The sequence below is a fragment of the Denticeps clupeoides genome, chromosome 16 (genome assembly GCF_900700375.1).
Source record: "Denticeps clupeoides chromosome 16, fDenClu1.1, whole genome shotgun sequence".
NCBI classification, from domain to species: Eukaryota; Metazoa; Chordata; class Actinopteri; order Clupeiformes; family Denticipitidae; genus Denticeps; species Denticeps clupeoides.
The window spans coordinates 15729739-15751444 of record NC_041722.1 but is presented as its reverse complement, the minus strand read 5'-3'; the positions used below and the strand labels follow the sequence as shown (position 1 = coordinate 15751444).

General features: G+C 43.3%; 2 protein-coding genes across 4 annotated transcripts in view; both read left to right on the top strand.

Moving 5' to 3' along the window:
• Positions 1-286: 286 nt before the first annotated feature.
• wt1b (WT1 transcription factor b) lies at positions 287-10683 on the top strand. 2 transcript variants are annotated; one of them, XM_028956718.1, is made up of 9 exons: positions 287-1019; positions 1479-1601; positions 2423-2525; positions 5092-5163; positions 6608-6710; positions 7993-8140; positions 9599-9688; positions 9844-9936; positions 10087-10683. In XM_028956718.1, exons 1-9 carry the CDS (start codon positions 614-616, stop codon positions 10206-10208), a joined length of 1260 nt encoding a protein of 419 aa, XP_028812551.1. In that variant the 5' UTR covers positions 287-613; the 3' UTR covers positions 10209-10683. The 2 variants fall into 2 exon arrangements, with proteins under 2 accessions (XP_028812551.1, XP_028812552.1); XM_028956719.1 differs by having other exon boundaries at positions 614-1019; positions 9844-9927.
• Positions 10684-11197: 514 nt separating this feature from the next.
• Positions 11198-21706, top strand: part of LOC114766102 (golgin subfamily B member 1) — a 28396-nt gene continuing 17887 nt past the window's right edge. Inside the window, exons 1-16 of one of the 2 annotated variants that reach the window (XM_028956716.1) lie at positions 11198-11636; positions 13360-13420; positions 14245-14400; positions 14703-14849; positions 14993-15121; positions 15509-15670; positions 15976-16161; positions 16257-16379; positions 16504-16617; positions 16847-17129; positions 17564-17679; positions 17771-17888; positions 17979-18070; positions 18152-18311; positions 21171-21274; positions 21415-21538. In XM_028956716.1, coding sequence (XP_028812549.1) covers positions 13376-13420; positions 14245-14400; positions 14703-14849; positions 14993-15121; positions 15509-15670; positions 15976-16161; positions 16257-16379; positions 16504-16617; positions 16847-17129; positions 17564-17679; positions 17771-17888; positions 17979-18070; positions 18152-18311; positions 21171-21274; positions 21415-21538 — 2059 coding nt within the window. In that variant the 5' untranslated portion in view covers positions 11198-11636; positions 13360-13375. Of the gene's footprint in view, positions 11637-13359; positions 13421-14244; positions 14401-14702; positions 14850-14992; positions 15122-15508; positions 15671-15975; positions 16162-16256; positions 16380-16503; positions 16618-16846; positions 17130-17563; positions 17680-17770; positions 17889-17978; positions 18071-18151; positions 18313-21126; positions 21275-21414; positions 21539-21706 lie in introns of both variants that reach the window. The other variant, XM_028956717.1, reaches the window with a different exon arrangement.

Sequence of the window (21706 nt, the reverse complement as noted above, 5' to 3'; positions counted from 1 at the left end):
AAATTGCATAATCAATAAAAGACATTACATAAAAAACAATAGTAGATACAGATTGTAGATTGTAAAAGTGTCTGAACATGAATTACTGCTTTTCAGTTCATCCCCAGGAGGATTTGGGCATTAGGGCAAACCCCTGTCTGTAGTCAGAGGTTACAGTATGCCGTTTTTGTTGAGTAAGTAAAAAAAAAAAAAAAAAAAAATGAAGGGCTCATTTCTCCTCTCCATTGTGGCTCCTCCTCCAGGTTGAGTAGGGCTGTATTAGAGTCTTCAGAGGCATCAAGAAAAACTCCACTCAGAGGGAAGCAGGGCGCTTCCGCCTCACATGTTCACGTTTTTTGCCGCATGGTTCACCATTTTGCGGGTCGCGTTTTGAGCTGAGAGGAGCCGCAGATTAATACTGAACCCGGGACGATCTTTCTTGTCAAATATGCTCCTCTGTCCATCTGTCAGAAATCGTGAAGAAGTCTGAAGGCTCCATCATTCTCCGTTGTTTTGCCTCTCCTGCATTTGAGCTCAATTTTGAGCCTTTCTTGTATTTTCGCTCGAGAGTTGAAGACATATTTTGTGTTCCTGCGCTTATTTCTGCACACAGAACCAAAGTTGCTCTCCATAAATGCTGACAGATCCGTGTGGGCTGATGGGATCGGACATACGAGACCTGACTGCTCTCCTGCCAGCGGTGCCCACCCTTCCAGGAGGGACCGGTGGATGCTCTTTGCCAGTCGGAGGGGCTTCTCAGTGGGGACCCATGCTGGACTTCCATCCCAGCTCTCCTTATGCCTCCATACCTTCCACCTCCCTGATCAAACAGGAGCCTGGGTGGGGGCCGACTGACCTACACGAGGACCCACCCTGTGGCCTGGGAGCCTTCACTGTCCACTTCTCTGGGCAGTTCACTGGAAGCGGTGGCTGCAGACATGGAGCGTTTACAGAACCCCCTCCTGGCCAGGCCAGGGTGTTCCCCAGCAGCACATACTTACCAGGCTGTGTGGAAACGCCACCATCTACCCGGAACCAAGGTAAGTCTATTTCACCCATGATTCATTTCCATGTGGTGAAAAAAAAATCATAGCATATTTTTATAGTTTGACATAAAATTAGCGACGAGTGATGTTTCATGCTTAATGTATAAGAGTGCCATTTTAACCATGTGATTTTGTGAGTTTGATTTAGGTCCGTTAGCTTTGTCGCTGATGTGTGTAAGATCACCGATTGTGCTAACAGGGGGCAGTGGGGCAGTTAAACCAAAACACCACACCTGTCAGAAATGGTCTATTAAGGAATTTCATTATATATTAAATTGAATAGAACTTTATTTTAATTCAACTGCAAAAAGTAGACGAAATGCAAATTAGATCACTATATCACTTACGCTTTAATTTCATAATGGAATTCCATGGAAATACTTTGAATGAAATTGATAGCAAACAAATTTTAACATATGTTAACATAAATGACTTGCACACACTCTTTTTTAGGCTATGGACCCATATCTCTGGATGGTGCTCCCAGTTATGGCCACACCCCATCACACCCCTCTCCTCATCTCCAGACTCACCCCTTCAAATATGAAGACCCAACATCTCCACAGTCAACAATGGGTAAGAATAGCTCATTTTCTTTAAATATGAGTGCAATATGAGTGTATGTGTGTGTGGGAGCGCCCATCTGCATGTGGGAGTTTGTTTTCTAATTTATTACCATAGACTCACACATCCATTAAGTTCTCTGAGAAACTGAAGCCATTTGCTGTGAAGTCACACCGAGGTTAAGCGTCAAACGGAGTTTTCGCATCAGGGCCGTAAATAATTGTTCTCTTGAGCTCTTTGTGCTCCTTTCCCCACACGAGCATGTTTTCGCTGTTCATTTTTAGCCGGTGTAAATTTTGTGTAAATGTTAACTGGAGGAAACAGCATAATGAGAGTCCACTTGGAATGTTACGAGTCACCAGGGGACAATCCCCAGCGTGAACCGCTGAGAGAGAGTCAGGGATCCATCATTGGTCTTTTGAAATTTAGGCGAGGGAGGCAGGTTTTATTGCCTTGGACAGGACCCCGCTGTTTTGATAACTTTACTGAGGAAAGGGCCACGTTCAACTATCCCGGCTCCACTGAGGTCTCTGTTATTCATCTTGCCAAACGCCTTGTTGCATGGGTAAACAAAAAAAAAAAAAAAAATGCCACAAGCCAGCCTGAACAGGTAATTCACTCAGATGACACGGAATGCAGTTTTTTTAAATTATGCTGTGCATGGTGAGGCTAGAATAAGACAATTACAGTATCCAAATCAGTATCCTATTTTTTTTTTTTTTATTCCAACAGGTTTTGATAAATTGGCTTTATTACTTGCCTTAAGGTTATTAATGCAGCAGTGACACTGTCCTTCACTAATGAATAAACATGACGTTTTCTGGTGCCTGCAGGTGATCAGCAATATTCTGCTCCTCCCCCTGTATATAGCTGCCACACCCCCTCGGACCCCTGTGGAGGAAGCCCCGCCCTGCTCCTGAGAAACCCCTATAATAGGTAAAAAAAACTTTAAAAAGCCAAAAGAATTTTCTGTTTTACAAGTTTGTTTTTTGAAGACAAAAAAATATTAAAACCATCTCATAAAAACCAACAGCGTAAAAAGTATAAAAGTATTTTTAAAACATGTAAGCACAGCCAAAAGTCAGGCAGCACAGGATGTCCCTTCAGCTGCAGCGTGTCAGACACTGACCTATGCCCTCTGCAGGCGTACTGCTGTCTCTGCTCAGGCCCTCTCAGCACATAGAGACTCATGTTTTCCAGCTCCAGCATTAAGACGGCCAGTGGGTGGATGGATATTAAATCACAGAGGGAAAAGGAAGTGACAGAGATAGGAAGGAAGACGGCCGCTGGACCAAACCGCAGAATAAAGGATAGCATTTAATTAAGGAAAAAAGTGGGGGAGACGAAATGGAACATTTCTGCTTCCACAAATTTCATATAAGAAACTTAAAAAAAAAGAATGAAATGAAATAGATATCTCTATATGATTGTCTTTATTATGAAATAGGGCACCATGGTGTTTCTGACTTATTTATTCACCTAATTGCATCCGTACTCAAAGCCTCAAAGTCCGCTACCCATCTAAAACATTAATATTTTTAATAGGTGAAAACTAAGAATAAATCCTAAAAATAAATTCATAAATTGAATTGTTTGATTTTTTGACATTCTTTTGTTTGACTATGTTCAGACTAAAACTAAACACTTAAAACTAAACACTTAACATCTTACTAAATTGATCAAAGTGGGGCACCAAACAATGCCGAGCCACATTCCTGGCAGTCTGTGAGGAGGACGCTCTCTCCTCCATCCTCCATCATGTCTGCTGCAGCTCCTGACAGGCCCGACAGCATGCTGACGGTCCAGCTCGGGGATGGACTGCCCGGGTAAATCCACGCTAAGCCGCACAGCGGTGCGCTGGAGCTGTCTGCTCACGGGGGTAGGAGCACCGCTCAGCAGGCCAAAGTAAACTTCTCGTGATCTACAGCCCGTTTCCTTCAGAAATTCTTCATCCCAGCCTTGGATTTCCCAGGAGGAGAGAAAAGGAGAGGGCAGGACCAGAACAGAAGGAGCGATGAGTGGGAGACAGGGGAAAAATGTGAAGTGTGACAGAAGGATGTAGAGGGATGTGGGTGTGATTATAAAAGAAAATGTCATTTTTAAGTCGAGGAGAGGTTGCAAATAAAATGAGAATGAATGAAGAAGTGTAAAATAGAATACAAGGCCTTTTCCACTGGGCTTGCATTCCATCACTGCCGTTCTCAAGTTGTTATTGCAGAGAAGGGGACACAATGAACCCAAAATAACAGAAGTGGGCTTTGATAAGACCCTTCCAACCCCGTAAACCCCCCTACACATCGTCTTAAATTGGTGCTTTTTGACCGAGACAGTGGATGGGAACCCTCAAATCAAAAGCACACATCCTGTTATCGCTGCCTGACTGGTACTAACAGCTCTGTGCGGGGCTCGAGATGCTATATCTCAGCACAAGAATGAAATGAATGAAAACAAGCCTCAGAAGGGAAGCGTACATGTCAAAATGGTTTCGCCGTGTTTTCTGCGGGGCAGAGTTTCCGTCAAATTGCAATCTTTATACGATGGCCTCTCTAAAACATGACTGAGTCAAATTATGTTAGCTGCTAACCTGAATGTTAGGATAAATTTGCAGTTTAATTTCAGGTGTGGTGACAAGAGGCCTTTTAACCTTTTGGCCCACAAATCCCGCTTACCTCTGCACCCCAGAGAGTGGCACGTTACTATGTGTTGTGTGAGATCTACACGATCTGCTTGCTGAATAGAGATATGATTTTATGTGAAAATTCTTCTAAAGGCACTCCCCTCCGTACTTTCCTAATATCCTTCTGAACAAGCAGCCACTTTGCAACGCTTTACCCCCCTTTTGATACAGCAGAGCAGGCCTGACGTCATTCCACCACCACGCTGTACCAGGCACGGAGCGTAAAATGTTCCCCGGTTTCTGTGACCTTGCAGAACTGCGATGATGCTTGGCTGCACATGATGACTCCAGAAATATGTGTTTGTGTAAGCGGAGGGTAATGGCCAAGTTAAGAAATGTTATTTAAAACACTTCCATTGCTCCACATTCTGATTGCTTTCGGGCTGATGGAAAACATTCGCAACCTGTGTGATTTGTTAAAGCCTTCAGCGTGTGGGTGAAAGTGTTCTACATGGACAAAAACTGTTTTAATGAACCAGTGTGATGCTGAGCGGTGTGACAGAAACCGATAAACATGGTAATGTTTACTGATAAATTTGCCATTATAACCATTTAATGCAATAATCCCACTGTTTTGAGAATAACCAGCATTCTTTTGGGATCAGTCAATGAATGCCGTTCTCCCAGATGTGGGGGTGGTAGTGGCCTAGTGGGTAACAGACCCACGACCAGTAGACCACAAAGTCACAGGTTCGAATCCCACTTACTACCCTGAGTGTCTCCAGGGGGACTGTCCCTGTAACTACTGATTGTAATTCGCTCTCGATAAGAGCGTCTGATAAGTGCTAGAAATGTAAATGTAAATGTTTCTTTCTGGCCCGACAGTGATAATTTATACCAAGTGACCTCTCAACTGGATTGTATGACCTGGAATCCCATGGCACCCAGCATGAAAAGGTAAGTGTTTTTCTGCATTTTACTGCCATGTTTTCTCATTTTGAACCCGCTACTGTCTTATATCCCACGTCCTTCACCAGAATACACCTGCAGACAGTGTAGCAACGTGTGACACTGATTGTTCACTGTCCAGTCAGGCTGTGACACTGTGGCCTTCGGTCACCTCACAGCTGCTCAGGTTGTCGGAGATTCATTCTAAATGGGCTGTGGGCTTCTTCTCGGCAAGTTCAAATCTGTGGCTTTAAACGCATCGCTGTTTAATTGCCAAGTTGTTTTTCTGGGCTTTCCTGTACGTACAGCTACGCTCTGTTTTGTCTGGGGGTGGGGGGGGGTTCTTCCTGTGATATATTTGCCAAATGGAACAGTGGCCTTGATCAAAAAGGCATAATGGCGGAACCAGAGGGAGTGGACGGCTGGCAGGTCAGCCTACCCATGGGGAACGGAGGAAACAGATCCGAACACAAAGAAGGAGCAGATCCAGTTGTCCTCACGACACTCTAGGCTTGAACAAACACTGTCCAGACTCTCTTTTTCAAAGGGTTTAGCCCCCCCCCCCCAGTATCACTACCACTTTGTACACACACGCCTCCACCCCCGCTTTAAAAAGGACGAAGACACAGGCATAATTGGTTGACTTATCTACAAAAAAAAAAAAAAAATCCAAAACTCAGATGTTGCTCCTCTCCCAGGGCATGGTAGGGTCGTTCAGGATATACAGTCCTCTTGCTGGGGGCAGTTTTTTAAGGGTGGAGGGCGATGCAAGCCAGAATATTTATGCACGCTGTCGAGATAATCGCCATGGTTCCCAACCCTTTCACTCACAGTTGCCATAAGCGCTGAGGTGTTTATCTCCCGCACAAATGAATGGATGAACTGTGCGACGTCTGCTCTGCGTTACTTCTTCGCTGCCTCCGGTGTGTGGCCAGGGGGACAAAGGCATCATTATGGGCTGGTAATCAGTCATCAGGTGGAGCGACACGGAACTTTCACCAGTCGCCATATACTCTCTCCGCTAATCCCCACACTTGGGAACATTATGAACATATTTAATAATTTCCCTACTGCACTGTACCATGCTGCGTTTAGACACTAAATGTTTAGCCACTGATTTCCTAAAGCACCTCCAAGGCTGTGAGTTCAAATCCAGGCCTCGGCTTTGTCTGTGCCGAGGTTGCATGCAGGTTTCCTCCAGGTTTTCTGGTTTCCTCCTTCCGTCCAAATGCATGCATGCTAGCTGAATTGGTTACTCTAAATTGTCCATAGGTACGAGTGTGTGAGTGACTGGTGTTTGACAGACTCAGGCAGCCACGAACCAGTTTAGGAATAAGTGGTTATGAATAGTGAGTGAGTGAATGATTAAAAATATTTTTACATAGCAGTCGCCATTGTTTATTTTTTATAAGACAGTTAATGGTTAATTGGGTCCTTCTTTGCCTTTTGCCAGCTCAGCATTGGAGACTGAGCCTCCTGGTGGCACAGCCCCCATGGTGTACAGCTGCAGCACCCAGTATCACATCCACGCTCATGGAGTATTCAGAGGACTCCAGGTTTGTGTTTTTATTGTGCTTATATGAGCTCACAGCTTTATTGTTGATTTAAAATCTCTCATCTCAGTCGTGCCAAGAGTTTCATATCCATTCGCACACATACAGAAGTTTATCTTGACGGGTTCCTCCCTGCCATGAGCAGTCTACCATTCTTGCCAAGCGTTGCTGGGGTCCAAGGCCAGGACACTGGGCATTGAGCACATCCCCCTCACCTCGCATGATGAAGCCTTTGATGAAGCATCTGTTTGATTAGTCGAGCCTGCTCAGCAGACTCTTCCTATTGGGCATATTTCATTAAAAAACTAAACCGAATCAACACATGAGCTCACCTAGAAACACCCCCATTTTTCCAAGGCCATCTGCAGTTGTTGCTTCTCCTGGGAAATTACCGTAATATGTATTGCCCACGCTGGGGTCTACAGGCAAAAGGGGCCTGGAGGGCCCTGCATTGAACCCATCCAGACTGAGCTCAAGAACTCCAGGATTTTCTTTTGTGGACATTATAGTTGGTTTGACACCACATGCTTGGTGGATTAATAGATGATGTGGTATACTGCTTGCAGTATTTCTGTACACTGTGCCTTATTCAGTCGCACTAGCAAACACACAATCTCTGAAGATGTCTGCCTTTTTCTAATTAAAATATTTAACAAAGGTTTAACGCAGTTTACTGATAGTAGTGTAAGTACCTAATCAGCCCTTTCTCAATGCCCCCATTTCAGTAGGGATGTGGTTGGAAATGTACTGTATAAATGTATGTTATGTTATAAAGCAAGACAGAAAAATACAATTGGTCATTTATTTGATCACGTATTAGTTAAAAAGCTGTTTTTTCTTTTTAAATGTACATGCACAAGCCCATTCGATTAAGAAAAAAAGTCTCCAGAATGGTGGAGGTGTTTGAAAAACGGTGTGTCAGAAAGTGAGAAGAGAAGAATGATCGTCTTTCACAGAACTCCATTAGCATTAAAGATTGGGTTTCACTGCACTGCGCTGGCCTGCACAGATAAATCTTTAGGATTTAATGAATATCCGTCAGCGGTCCGAAGCGGTCCGAGATCATCAAGAAGACAGCTCAGGACCCTTGTGTGGTATATTTACTTAAACACCTCCCCTCTCCTTCTTTCAGCAATGGTGGTTTTGAAACCTTTACTAAATGTTTCAGTTGGAACGTTCAATAAATTAAGTTTCAAAGTTTCTTGGTTTGTTCATCAAAGCCACATACATTTTTTTTTTTGGTAATTTTTGGAACAATAGCATTTCTTTTTGCCTTTTCATTTAGGATGTCCGACAGGTGCCTGGCCTCACAACCACGATAATGAGATCATCAGGGACCGCTGAGAAGAGGCCGTTTGTGTGTGCATATCCCGGGTGCAGCAAGAGGTATTTCAAACTGTCCCACCTCCAGATGCATGGGAGAAAACACACAGGTGAGTAGGTGGCTCCTGGGCATCATTTCACATTATTTTCTGCATGCTGTGAATTTAGAGGCTCTCCTGAACAGAGGTCTCCTTAAAATTTCCTCCGTTCCTGCTTTAGGTTCAACTAATATACACTATAATATTCACTTAAAAATTAAACATACTTTTTTTTTCTTTCAAATTTCATATTATGTCCTTAAAGCAGTGCTATCCAGACTGTCATGCAGGCAAAAGCCAGAGAAAATGTCTCTGGCTTTTGCCTGTAGCATTAGTTAAATCTGGCTATGTGTCCTTATTAATTAACACATTTTCTTAGTTATTTACCTGAAATAAGATTGAAATAAGTTGCTTCAAAAAGTCTTCAAATACGTTTATAAAAAGTGAATTATGTAAAAATATTAATGATCCAACCCTAATCCAGAGCAGGCAAATAAACCAGGAGCCAAGACTGATCCAGCGATCTTCTACAAAACAATTCTTTTATTAGCACCAAAGCCATGTAATAAAATTGCAAAACCAAACTCATGCTATGACTGCAGCAAGCTACTGAGGCCAAAGTGCATTTTTGGAAGTGAAATAGAATTAATGTTCTGTTTTCTTTTCCGAAAACCCATTATTACTGAACAAATTTGGCAATTTTCTGCATAGACAATGGACTGGTGAAGTGACGCATTTATTCACTTTCACTGCGTGCAGCGTGATCTTCTGCTATCTCGTGGCTCAGCCGTCTATTGGACCCCTCTGAAGCAGCAGATGTGAGATTTTCCTATCACTAAACCTCAGACTGACCCCAGGTTCTTGGAATTGTCTCTATTTTAACGCTGCGACAGCGAAGTCTGGTAAAAGTGATTCACAGCCCCGCAGTCCCTGAGCTCACTTCCATGACTCGCCGGTTCACCCAGAGGCTGCGTTGCCCCGGCAACTCCGCCGGGGTCACTTATAGCAGGCACCAATCAGGAATCACCTAATTACTCAGGGAAGCCATCCCAGGGCGTCTGCACTGTGCAGAGGTGTGATGCAAGTAATGTGTCTCCGATAGTGACCGCCGGTGCCTTAACTGAAGCTTGAACCCGTCGTCAGACTGCTGAGGTACCTTCTGTCTCCGTTACACACTCCATCAGCGGAGGATGGCATGCCCATGTGGATGCTACCGTAACCCGTCAGCTGATTGTTCAGGGGCCAGGCCCTGAGAGGGCCGCTGCAGACGGATGAGCTGTGGCCGCGTATTTAAGAGATCGCGCATCTGGCCCCGACTCCGCGGGGAACTTTAAATAAACACGGGAATTCTTGTGCACTCGAGAAAACGCGACTTCACGAGAGATTTCGGATTTTTGTTTGTTTCTGCCAGCAGAAATGAAAAGGCACGAAACACTGAGGCAGTTCATCCCAGCACTTATTTGGCTGACAAAAGCCAGAAATAGTGTTTGTTCCCACCAGTGTGACTGGATCAGTTATTTTCCTGTACAGGTGAGAAGCCTTACCAGTGCGACTTCACCGACTGCGGCCGCAGATTCTCCAGATCCGACCAGCTCAAGCGGCACCAGCGCCGACACACAGGTCAGCTTTTCCCCGAGATCACAGCTAATGGTCAGATATAATCCATAAGCCTGTTGTGTCTACATTTTCCATCTCTTTTCTCTCTCTCTCTCTCTGCTATCCACCTGACCCCCCACCCCAACACCCCCTGAAACAAAACTTGTTTCATTAAATAGGAGTGAAACCCTTTCAGTGTGAGACATGTAAGCGACAGTTTTCACGCTCAGACCACCTTAAGACCCACACCCGGACTCATACAGGTAAAACAAGTGCGTACGCTTTTATTCTTCACATTTACTTATTTCACAGTCAACCAGGGGTTCATTCTTGAATTTGATTCACGTGTATGTGACGTCCCCCAAACTGTTGATGTGTTGAAAGAGTAAGTTCTTTATTTTATTTGTATCTTTCTTTCGTAGGCGAGAAACCTTTTCTCTGTCGCTGGCCCGGCTGTCAGAAGCGGTTTGCCCGGTCGGACGAGTTGGTGCGCCACCACAGCATGCACCAGAGAAACCTAACCAAGCTCCAGGCCACACTGTGAGCTCCTGATGCTCCGACCAGACTAGTCCCAACCATCCTGCTGTGGCGCCTCTAATAATAGATGAGACGGGGGCATTAATATGCTTGAGTCAGATAGACCACTCTGGATTAGCCTGGTGTATCAAATATGTCCAACAGACTTAATTTTCCGGACCAAAAGAGTGAATTGTTCCTGCCTTAACTTTGTCATCTCATTTTCCAAATGCTGAAAGTGATGAACATCATTGCACTGGTCACACAAACAGTAATAACTGCAAGTTTTTTTATTTACCTAGGTATTATTTACCTAAGGTATCATTTGATATAAAACTGATTTTATACAGATTTGTTTTGTAATCATTGCTGGAAAAGAAACTTGTGCAAAAACATTTTATAACATCACTTACACTTTTACATGAATTTTCTTTTGTATATACTAGCTAGATGTTTTTCACTGTATACCCTAATATCTTTTGATATTAAATGATATGCTAAAAGCTAAAGAACAATGTTTTCACATCCATCACGATTTTCCGATTTTGTTTATTTGTTAGATTTTTAAATGAATTATATCGTTATAGCGCCATCTACTGGTAGTTATGTGTCATTTCTGGTATATAAGGCATAGGGACAAATCGGTGCCTGAAGTCCTTGCTCACAATGTGTGGCATGTTTAACCAGGCAGGCAGCAAGCAAAACGAGTGAGGATTAACAGACCCAGGACGATATGCAAATTAAAAAAAAAATCTATTCACCATCCATATTGAAAGACTGATGTTCTCAAGGTTAGTGGAGTAGTTCGCTTAAGGTGTTCATATAAGGAGCTTCAGCCCCGTTAACCAACCCAGCGAGTTACAGGTCATAGAATACATGCAGAGAAAAAAAACAGAAAGTACAAAAGCAGCTCTTGTTCAACTTTTAACATAACCAGACTATAAATCGTTGCCTAATTGTTCACGTTCTTCAAACGATTTTCCCAGGCAGCTTATTTCAATGCATCTGTGTTTTTTCATACAAAATGTTTCTGATATGTTACTGATATGTTTCTGATATGTTACAAATGTTTCTGATATGTTACAAAGCTCAGAACGCACATACACAAACAAAGCAAATGAGGAAACCAAACCCAGGAGAAGAGTGCAGCTCAGCAGAGAGAGAAAAAAAACATTAATTACGTAAAAAACGTAACGTCAACACCCTATAACATTCCCGAACGCGTGGACATGCTCCAATTGGGAATGTCATTTAAGAGCCGAACAGCGGCTGTGCGCATGCGCGGAAACGCTGTTTGGCCACCTGACGAAGATGGCCGGTGGTGGCGAGTGGAGAACGATGTCGCTGCCCTTTACACCTCAAACAAACACGTAGCGCAACACACGTGCATTTTCCCCACTTTCTGCACTCGAAGCGCAACGGCGAATCTACATGGTGAATTAAAAAAAAAAAAAAAGTAGGTACGACGCTGTTGTATTTTTTTTATTACATATTTATTTTACAACCCCGCCGGACAGATCGAGTTCGCGAATGCGCAGCTAGCATTTAGCTGACGGCCCGGTGTTGTGCCGAAACAAGTGGAACGAGTGTTTTGCGTTTATGTTGCGACGAGGTGGCAGGTTTATGTGCTGCGGCGGCGTCTGTAGCGCAAACTGTGTCCGAACGTGTCTGGAAAACAGCGTCGCGTAATCGCCGCTGCGACGTGGTTTGCCCGAAGTTGCTCCGGCGACACGTTGGACCCGCACCTGCTGCTAACCGGCATGTTCATGCTTTTATTTTTTAATGAGACGGAATTTCTAAGGTGCCCCGCCGTTCGGTTCTGGCGACACTCGCTCCGCTTCCGCGTGTTTTGCCTACTGACGCTGCAGGAGGCGTTCGCTGCCTGGACAGAGTTACGGAATGTTAGATTTATTTAGGCCGCACGACGCTAAATGTCGGTTCTCTGGGAAGGAATCCGCTAACGACTAACCGACGCGACTGCTTTATTTTTATTCCGGTGTCCACAAGGATCTCTGCTGTGGCTGCAGGCCGGTGGAAGGCCAGGGATCAGTGCGCCACCATTACTCATGAGCACATGCAACTCGTTTAGATCTATCCAGTACGGGCCAAAAGTCTGGACACACCTTCTCATTCAATGTGTTTTTTTCTTTATTTTCATGACCATTTACATTTGGTAGATTCTCACTGAAGCCATCAAAACTATGAATGAACACATGTGGAGTTATGTACTTAACAAAAAAGGTGAAATAACTGAAAACATGTTTTATATTCTAGTTTATTTGCTCTGATTACTGCTTTGCACACTCTTGGCATTCTCTCGATGAGCTTCAAGAGGTCGTCACCTGAAATGGTTCTCCAACAGTCTTGAAGGAGTTCCCAGAGGTGTTTAGCACTTGTTGGCCCCTTTGCCTTCACTCTGCGGTCCAGCTCACCCCAAACCATCTCGATTGGGTTCAGGTCCTGGTCTCCACAGTCACAGTTTTTTGTTAAGTACATATCTCCATATGTGTTAATTCATAGTTTTGATGCCTTCAGTGAGAATCTACCAACGTAAATGGTCATGAAAATAAAGAAAACACATTGAATGAGAAGGTGTGTCCAAACCTGTATGTTTTTAAGAATACTGTATGTACTGTATGTTTTTAAGAATATACACTACCAGTCAAAAGATTGGCTGCACCTACTCATTTGTGGGTCTTGTATTCTTTACATTGTTTACATAGGACTATAACACAACCAATGTGATGTTATGTAGTAAACAAATTTTTTTAAAAAGCACACGTGGCTTTCCAAATCAGGGCGCTTTTGCTGTGAGAGCAGCATTTCAAACTGTGGCTTTTCTCCACTTCCTTAAGTTAGACAACGGGGACAGTTTCCAACTGCGAAACAATTTCTTATCATTCACTGATTAAGAAAATAGTGAAACAAGCAACCATGAGTGTCACCAAAAAACACTAAACACTATCAAGATTTTTTTGTAATATACGTAATTCTAATTAAATTGAATTTTTTCTTTTCAATTCATATATAAAAGCAATACACGCACATGTGATTATAGTTAGTAGCTGTCGTGTCCGCAGTGAACCGATATGAAGCTGAAATGTGAAATGCCAGAATCTTTGACTGAACCATGCATCTGGTGATAAATAATGATCTCAAATACTCTGCCATCCTTTCAGTCTGGCACTTTAAACCATGCTGAAGTGGTTTTCGGGTGAGGAAGCTGGGGCCATGCAGGGTGTAAGTATGACACTTTAGTTATTTTTTTGTTTGTTTGTTTCAAAGGGGGTGGAGGCTTCTACATAAATTTTCTCTGTCTCCATATTTCTGGATTCTTGTACACCATTTTTTACTTCCAAAACCTGCCTTGAGATCCATATTATGGAATAGTGTCAGCCAAAAGGCCGTTGCCTGTGTTTGCTCCGGGATCACGCTGACCGGATCTGGCAGTGAAGCTTGTGTTTATCCTGCTGGGCTCAGTGGCCTGGTGACGTCTGGACCTTGCTCATGAGACAGAAGGGTTTAGGGAGAGGGTAGATTATGGGTGGGGCGGGGCTTGTGAAGAGTGCTGAGCTCACATTTTTCTTGGGCGGCCTGATGCACTGCTTACATGGTTTGTTTCAATTTCCTTCATTTGAATCCCCATTATTTTCCATTTTTTTCCATGATTTTATCATCAGGCCCAATTCATTCCATTCCAACAAAAGACATATTACACCCCAACAACAAGCACAATGTTACCACACCTCACACGCCGACCCCCTGAATGTCAACTGTTGTTTACTGCTGGTTTTCTGGTTATTGCAGAATCCACTTTAACAGAACACATCCACTACCCATGATGTCTTTCTCTCAAGTTGTCATTAAACATAATTATTTATACTATTTTATCCAATCATATAACTTTTACTTAACTATGCACAGTATAAACAGGATTCATTTCACTGTTGTACTGCTATAACTATGTATGTGACAGATATAAATCTTGATAGTCCTTCATATCGAGCACCATTAGCGGTTTTCTCCGTGTCAATGTCCGGTTTCTATCTGTCTACCTTGTACAGGCCCCTGGCTCTCCTCAGGGCAGTGCAGATGGGGGTGGCCCAGCCGTCTCAGAGATGACCGAGCGCCTGGCCCAGACAGAGCAGCTGGTGGCTCAGCTGAAAGAGCTCATCAGAGAGAAGGATGCAGAGCTGCGTTCCAGAGATGAGCAGCTGAAGGTAAACAGTACGGTGGTGTCCAAATCCAAAGATCTCTTTATTGCTTGGATGAGCATGTGAAGTATGTCTGGATTGATGCCCTGCAAATTTAGAAATGAGCCTTTCTGCATAAACGAGCAAATGGTTAGGACTATTTAAAGCAGACTATTACTTTTCATTTCCCATTTGCCTATCTGTTTGAGATCTGCTCCTCTTTAGACATGAATGATGAAATAGCAATAGAAATTAAACACATGAAAAATTCCCAAAGTTCTGCAGTTTTTTTTTTTTTTTTTAATTAATGGCAATTTAACCCCTTGCAGGCGGAGAAGGAGTCATGTGAGGCAAAGTTGTCTAAGATTCGGCTGCAGAATAAGGCAAAGGTCACGTCCCTGAATGCCCAATTAGAAGAGTTCAGGAAGCAGCAGGGTGACGCCAAGGGAAAGGACAGCCCTCTCAAGATCAAACGGGTAAAAAGACTGCCTATTCTACATATCAATATGGAAAACACGCAGCTTAGAACTCATCAGTTTTTATGAATCTTGTGACTGGTTTGACATGAGGGGAAAGTCAGATTGCTGGATGTGAAAAGCTACTGTTTGCATTCCTGTAGAGTGGCAGCGGAGAGGCTGGCGACAGCGAGGTTCCTGCAGCAAGTCGCGGGAAGATCCTTCTGCTGAAGAAGAAAGTGGAGGAGCTCGAGCACCAACTGTCTCAGAGAGATGAAGATTTGGGAATAAAGGTGCCATCCTCATGTCCTCAAGTCTTTTCTTGTTTGTTTTGTCTCACCATTTCTATGCCCAAGTTGTACAATAATTATCTATTAACCTGCATTGGCTGATTTGGGTTCTCTTGCTGAGCCATATAGGAAACAAACTGGTTCCAGATAGAGCCAGTGTTTTGTGACTCTGAATTTGCAGTAATAAATCTCATTAGAGCTGGCATCCCGCTTCAGGATTTTTGTTAGTCCTGTGACTGGAATACCTTCTCAAAGTGTCTAAGAATGTGAGGAATGCTGGGAAAGTAGCACCATCAGCCTTTAAACTGATTATATTGTGGTCTTTATTGTGGTCTTTATTGTAATCCTATGGTCATTGTCTTGATTTGGGTGAATATTTGTCTGTATTAGGTACAGGAGCTGGAAGCCCAGAGAGAGCGAGGTGTGGAGATGGATGCCATGCTGGTGGAGAGAGACAGAAAGCTGGCTGAGAAAGAGGCTTACATCGTGCACCTGCAGATGGGTTTGTCTGGAGGGCAGACAGGGACAAACACAACCACACAAGAACATCAGGCAAGAATCAATGTGTATTGATATTACATTTCTGCTTGACAACGTTGACTTGTTGGCTTGTTAATGCAAGAAGTTTATCAGCTGTACTGAACCTGCATAATTCCACTTCCACTAGAGCTGTTTATTAATTAATTGAGTTAATGTTGATGCATTTTAACAGCACATCTGATGCAATAGGTCAACAAATACCTATGGCAAGCTGCGTGGGCACATAAGCAGTTTGAAACTAGGATGCTCTTTAATAATAAAATAATAATGAGATCAGTTTAAATTGCCAAGCTGAATTTGTTGCTTCTGTCAATCAGGTGCAGTCGTCTGATGCGAGTAGCTCCATTCAGGAGCTTCAGCTGCTCGTGCAGAGCCTCACCAAAAAAGTGGGGGAGGGAGAGGAGAGGTACAGTCTCTTGCAGGAGCAGGCTGACAGCCTCAGAGCACTGCTGGAGACTGAGAAAGCCCAGTATGAGGAGAAGGAGAACATGTACAAGCAAAATGTGAGTCCTTAATGCCTAAAAATACTTGGTCTTCTTTATGATATGACAGTAGTTTAGAATCACTTGCATGGTTTTGCATTTGGATACATTTTCAGATTCAGACTTTCAAGGACATCATCTTGCAAAAAGACAACAATCTGCTGGAGCTCAATCAGAAGCATGAGCAGGAGCTCTTCAGGCTGGCTGCGAAATCAGATGCGAGTGCAGACCTTGAGCAGGTAAACTTCATGTCCTGAGCAACCTGCTTGTACTGGCAGATTAGTTATTGCAAAATGGAAATTAGGTGTCTCGTCCACAAATTGCATTCAAGAATGTGAAACATTAATGTGTGCTTTTCCTCAGCTTCTAAAGGCACTGAAACAGAAGCTTCATGAAAAGGAGGAGGTTTTGCTGGGGAAAAACCAGGTCGTTGATGTTCTTCAGGGAGAGGTGGACAGCAGGGACCAGCAAATAAAGGTGACAATGAGTCTTTCACTGTCTTCTCTGTAAAAGGAAATCCAGGGGATTTCCTCAGCAAATGGGTTTTTGTGAAATGTCTTATTTTTACTTTTGTAATTCCCTTGAATTCAGTCACTTTGTTTACTTGATCACACCTGTCGTCGTGCCATTTTGTCTCTAGATCAGCAGGATGACCATTGCACTTTTTCCACTTTTTCTTGTCTCTCATTTTCCCCCTGTTCGGTAGGAGCTGATGGAGCGTATGCGGCGTCTGCAGAGCGAGAGGGAGAACCTGCAGTCGAAGCTGGAGGCCGAGAAGCACGTCATGCGAGCGCAACTACTTGACCTCATGCAGAAACACGAAGTGGAGTTGCTGCGTGTTGCCGAGAAGCATGAGCATGAGATGTCGGAAAAAGAACAGGCGTTCCGCGCGCAGCTGGAGGAGTCGAAAAGGACGGCGGCCCCTCCGTTCAGCTCCGCCCCTGCAGCTGGGGACACCCCCTCACTTCAGAGACTCTCTGAACTGGAAGGTAGTCTAATTATTCCTTGTTCATGTTCCTAGTTCAAAAGTTGCCAGTGTCCCTAGATGTCATAGGGTGTCCTAGCCTTTCCAGGTTCTTGTTTTGTTTGGTCTTCTAGATGCTTTTAAATGGCAACTTATAACTAAGTGAAGTGATTGTCATTGTGAAATACTGCAGCACAGCACACGGTGACACAATAAAATGTGTCCTCTGTATTTAATAATCACCCTTGGTGAACAGTGGACAGCCGTGACAGGTGCCCGGGGAGCAGTGTGTGGGGACGGTACTTTGCTCAGTGACACCTCAGTGGCACCTTGGCGGATCGGGATTTTTATTGGCAACCTTCTGATTACGTGGCCGCTTCATTAACTGCTAGGCCACCACTGCCCCCATAGTGTTGTAATTAACACATTTGCAGGTTAATATCATGCTGTTTTAATTAGGTCAAGTTAAATTGAAAGCAGAGGAGGCCAGCAAGTCAGAAACCAAGTTTCTGAAAATGAAGGCGTGGTCCAAGTCTCGCATTCGTCAACTGGAAGATGAGCTGAAGAAAGCACAGGTAAATGTATCTGCATTTTTTTTTTGTGTAATCCTTCGTAGCTGTTGTCATATGCATTTTTTTTTTAAATCTCACCTCCACTTGACCCCAGTCTGGAAGCGCTGCACCGGATGTGACTTCACTCCGCAGCCGCATCACGGAACTGGAGGAGCAAAGACAAGAGATTCTGTGTAAACTGGAAACATATGATGAGCTCAAAGCCAGAAATGGTGAAGTGCCTCACTTATTTTGCGTTTTGATACTTTTCTCTAAATATATTAGTTGACTCTTGAAATGTTTTTTTTTTTTTCTTGTTTCAGATCTTTTGGAGAAAAAGCTGGTTGTGTATGAGGAACAGCAAAGAAAGATGCAGGCAGACCTGGAGCAGGTCACCAAGAGAGCTGCGTCTCAGGTTAGAAAGTCAATTTCAATTCCACAATGCACTGCTGCAGTAATCATACAAGCTTTCATGTGGCTCTTCTGATCTCTACAGGCCAGTGAATCAGGCAGCGTGGAGGAATTCCAGAGTCAGGTCCTGGAGTGGCAGGACATGGTGTCCATGGTGACCGAAGCAGAAGCGGCACGCGACCAGGCTCGCGAAGAGAAGAATGCCATGGCCCTCCGGATGAGCCACATCGAAGAGGAGAGAGAGGGTGAGAAAAGAAAAAGAGGCTAGAAATGATATGCACACTCACATTTATGTTGGTAAAAGATTCTCTAGAAATTCCTGTCAGGTGTCGCTTACCACAGCCTGCTCAGTATTGATTGTAGATTGATTGTAGTGCTGCTTCACGTTCCAGTCATACCAGAGATAAAGCTCCAGGCACAGTGTACCAGTTGGTTAACACAAATTAACCCACTCATGGTAATATGTAACTGCAGCATTTTACTTGCTTCACTTCATTACTCCCGTCATCCCAGTCACAGCCATATTTCTTTCCCCGCCTTTTATTGATTTTTGTTATGTCATTGAAGGTCTGTTGATTTTAGGGTTTTAGCATTTTCCATTTTTTGATTCATTAAAATGGTACACTTAAGCAACATGTTGCCTGTCAGAGATCCCCCATTATAAGAGGAAATGAAGGCTTGTTTTTTATTTTTTGACCATTTGTGTTTTGTCTGGTGAAGCATGACACCTTTTTTTCCTTATTTCTCCTCCTCCATCACCATGGCGAGCATTTGGTCTGAGCCCCAGACCACCTCCACCTCTCCTCCTGCTCTGTGTGATGGGTGCAGCCACAGAGAACAGTTTCCCATCAGTTTTGTGCATGCAGGTCCCTCCCCAAGGTGTCTGCTCATCTGCTGCACTGCTGGCTGTTTGCTAGAATCCTTTATCTGTCTGGGTAAACATCTAGCAGTGCAGTAGAGGCTGGCACTTAGAATTTTGTTTTTCCCTACTCTTATTTCCCTCTTTTATTTCCCTCTTTCTCCTCCACTACTTATCCAGGGATTTGTAATTGCTTCACAAGTGCTACATCCTTGCAGCATTAACCTTCTGAATGACTGCTACAGTTGTGGTGGTGGTGGGAACCTGATATGAGATCACATGGGTATAATATCTCTTAAACTAGTGAGTGAGTTATGTACCTTTCTTATTGTTGCTACGTTATTGAAACGCCAGTTCACTCATTAGTCTAATGGAAATACCACGATTCTCATTGTGAAACACTGCAGCACAGCACAGAACAGAAATGTCCTCTGCTCACTAGTGAGTAGTGGGCAGCCTTGAAAGTGTATAGTGACAGTACCTCGCTCAGTGGCACCTTGGAGGTTCGGGATTTGAACCCACAACCTTACCCGCTAGGCCACCACTGAGCCGTTGAGCTTGTGTATAAATAGCAGTACTGTTTTGTAGAATTTCAAGTAAATATTAAAGTTGCAGTTCACAGTTCTGAGCTAAGGCTGAGAAATCATGTTCACGATTGATTCAACATTGTGAGGCTGCTAGAGTTATTATTATTATTAAGAATATTTTAATACACTAATACCTACTAACAACACTGCTTTCTGTCTGGCACTCACATTAATTCAATCAACTTCTTGGCCCATGCACTAGAAGACCTTTCCAAAAACATTTCTGATACAGCCCTATCATTTGTATTTATTTAGTTCTAAATTTTCTGCCAAACTACATTTAAAATCTGTAATTACTTAAAAAAAAAAAAAAAAAAAGTTTTACAAAATTATTACAAATTCCCTGGTCTTCTAGAATTCATGTCAAGCAGTACTCTGTTGATAAAATTTTAACTATTTTTTTGGCAGAACTGTGCCAGTTGTGCCAAAAAATTGTCAAATGATGTCAACTGGTGGACAAACTGTATATATACGCAGTGTCTCCAGTAAAATGTTGTGGGCCTTCTTAATCGGTTTACATGCTGTCACATCCATCTTCAATGCAGGCAGTCCTTACAGTTTGTGTAATATTTATTTTAATTTTAATGTCAACCGCACCTGCCTGCATTGATAATCACATCCCCTAGTTCTTTTCCTCTTATGCTGTTGCCTGTGTATGTTTGCTCCGACCCTGATAAGCACAAAACGGATGGGAATGTGTTTTTGTGCTTGTTGATTTTGTGTAACTTTGTCACTTTTTTTTTGTTTTTTTTAAAACCATTCTCGTAAAATTACATATGATTTTTGACCCAAGTGTCAACATCTTTGTGACCTCATCAGAATGAGAAAAACTTGTTTTAGATTCATTTTGTAGACTGTTGTGGTGTGGTGTGGTGCTTCTCGTGGTTTTTAGTGAATGCCCCTCGCTTGCCATGTATGTTTTAATGCAGTGTACACTGACTGTTAGACCTGTACCTGTGTTGCGATTGCATGTGTGACTTGCTTCATGTAGTTCTCAAAGTAAAAGCACATTCACAGACATGTTAAAGTATCTCATAGACATCATGCTGCTTTTCTTTTCACTGATGTTTGCATGGATATTTTTCCCCACTCCCAGAAATATCTGTGGTCACTTTCTTTTCCAGTTCTTTCTAAGTCATTTGCAAGGAACATTCATTTTGAATGTTCCTTGCCCTTGTTGCTCTTATCATTCTATTATTTCTTATATATGTGTCTTTTCTGTTATCGTGTTCGGTTTTCATTTTTTTAGGCTCTATTCAAGCCTTGCCTTGTGCGTCCAAATTTAAACATAGGACAGAGGTTTTCTCTTCTGTCAGTATGTGTCCAAGGAGCAAAAAAACAAAACAAACACACAACATATAGTTTTACATTAGTGTGATATGTGCGCATTACAGTTTAGCGGAAGAAAGCAGAAGACTAAAATATCGAATGATTGATCTCTGACTATATTAAAGCACATCCTATGTTCCTGAACTTGAATAGAGCCCCCACCCACAGTACGTCCCCTCACCTTTACCTGTTTACCTCTTCAGTTTCTTCATGCCTCCATTTTTTCTGACTGCCCCACCCCTTTAGTTTGTATCTGTTTGACCCTTCCCCTTCCTGTGGCACAAAACTGATTGAGGATGACTGGTTCTTTCCTGGCTGCTCCGATCCAGCGCTGGCCAATCGGCAGCAGGAGTTGGAGGAGGAGATGGCTCGGGAACGAGGGCTCCGTCGAGCAAGTAAGAAGCTGGGAGATCCTGTGCCTCGCAGCATACAGGTATTCAAAGGGTTTCCGGAAACTACAATACTGAGTTAGAAATTAGGGTGTAGGGAATAGCAAAATGCATTTAAGTACCAGATTTGCTAGGGAGCTCAGTTTATCCCCAGTTAAATGTCAAACTGATCTCTTTTCTTTAGGAGGACTTTGAATTCGATGGACATCGGTCGTTCCCAGATCCCAGCAGCCCCTCGGGCAGCACCACCCCCATGGAGGGGGAGAACATGGGAGGTTGGTGGCCCGAGTACAGTACCCCTGATACAGGTGTGAAACCCACTAGACAGTTTAAGCTAGCATGCCCATTGTCTGTGTCACCATTTGTGTATCTGCATAACACTATGGTTTGGATTATTTTTTTGCCATTGGTTTTCATTTGTATCTAACATGTCAACCCAGTGTGTTCATACCTTTGGTTGACTCATATCTTTAGTT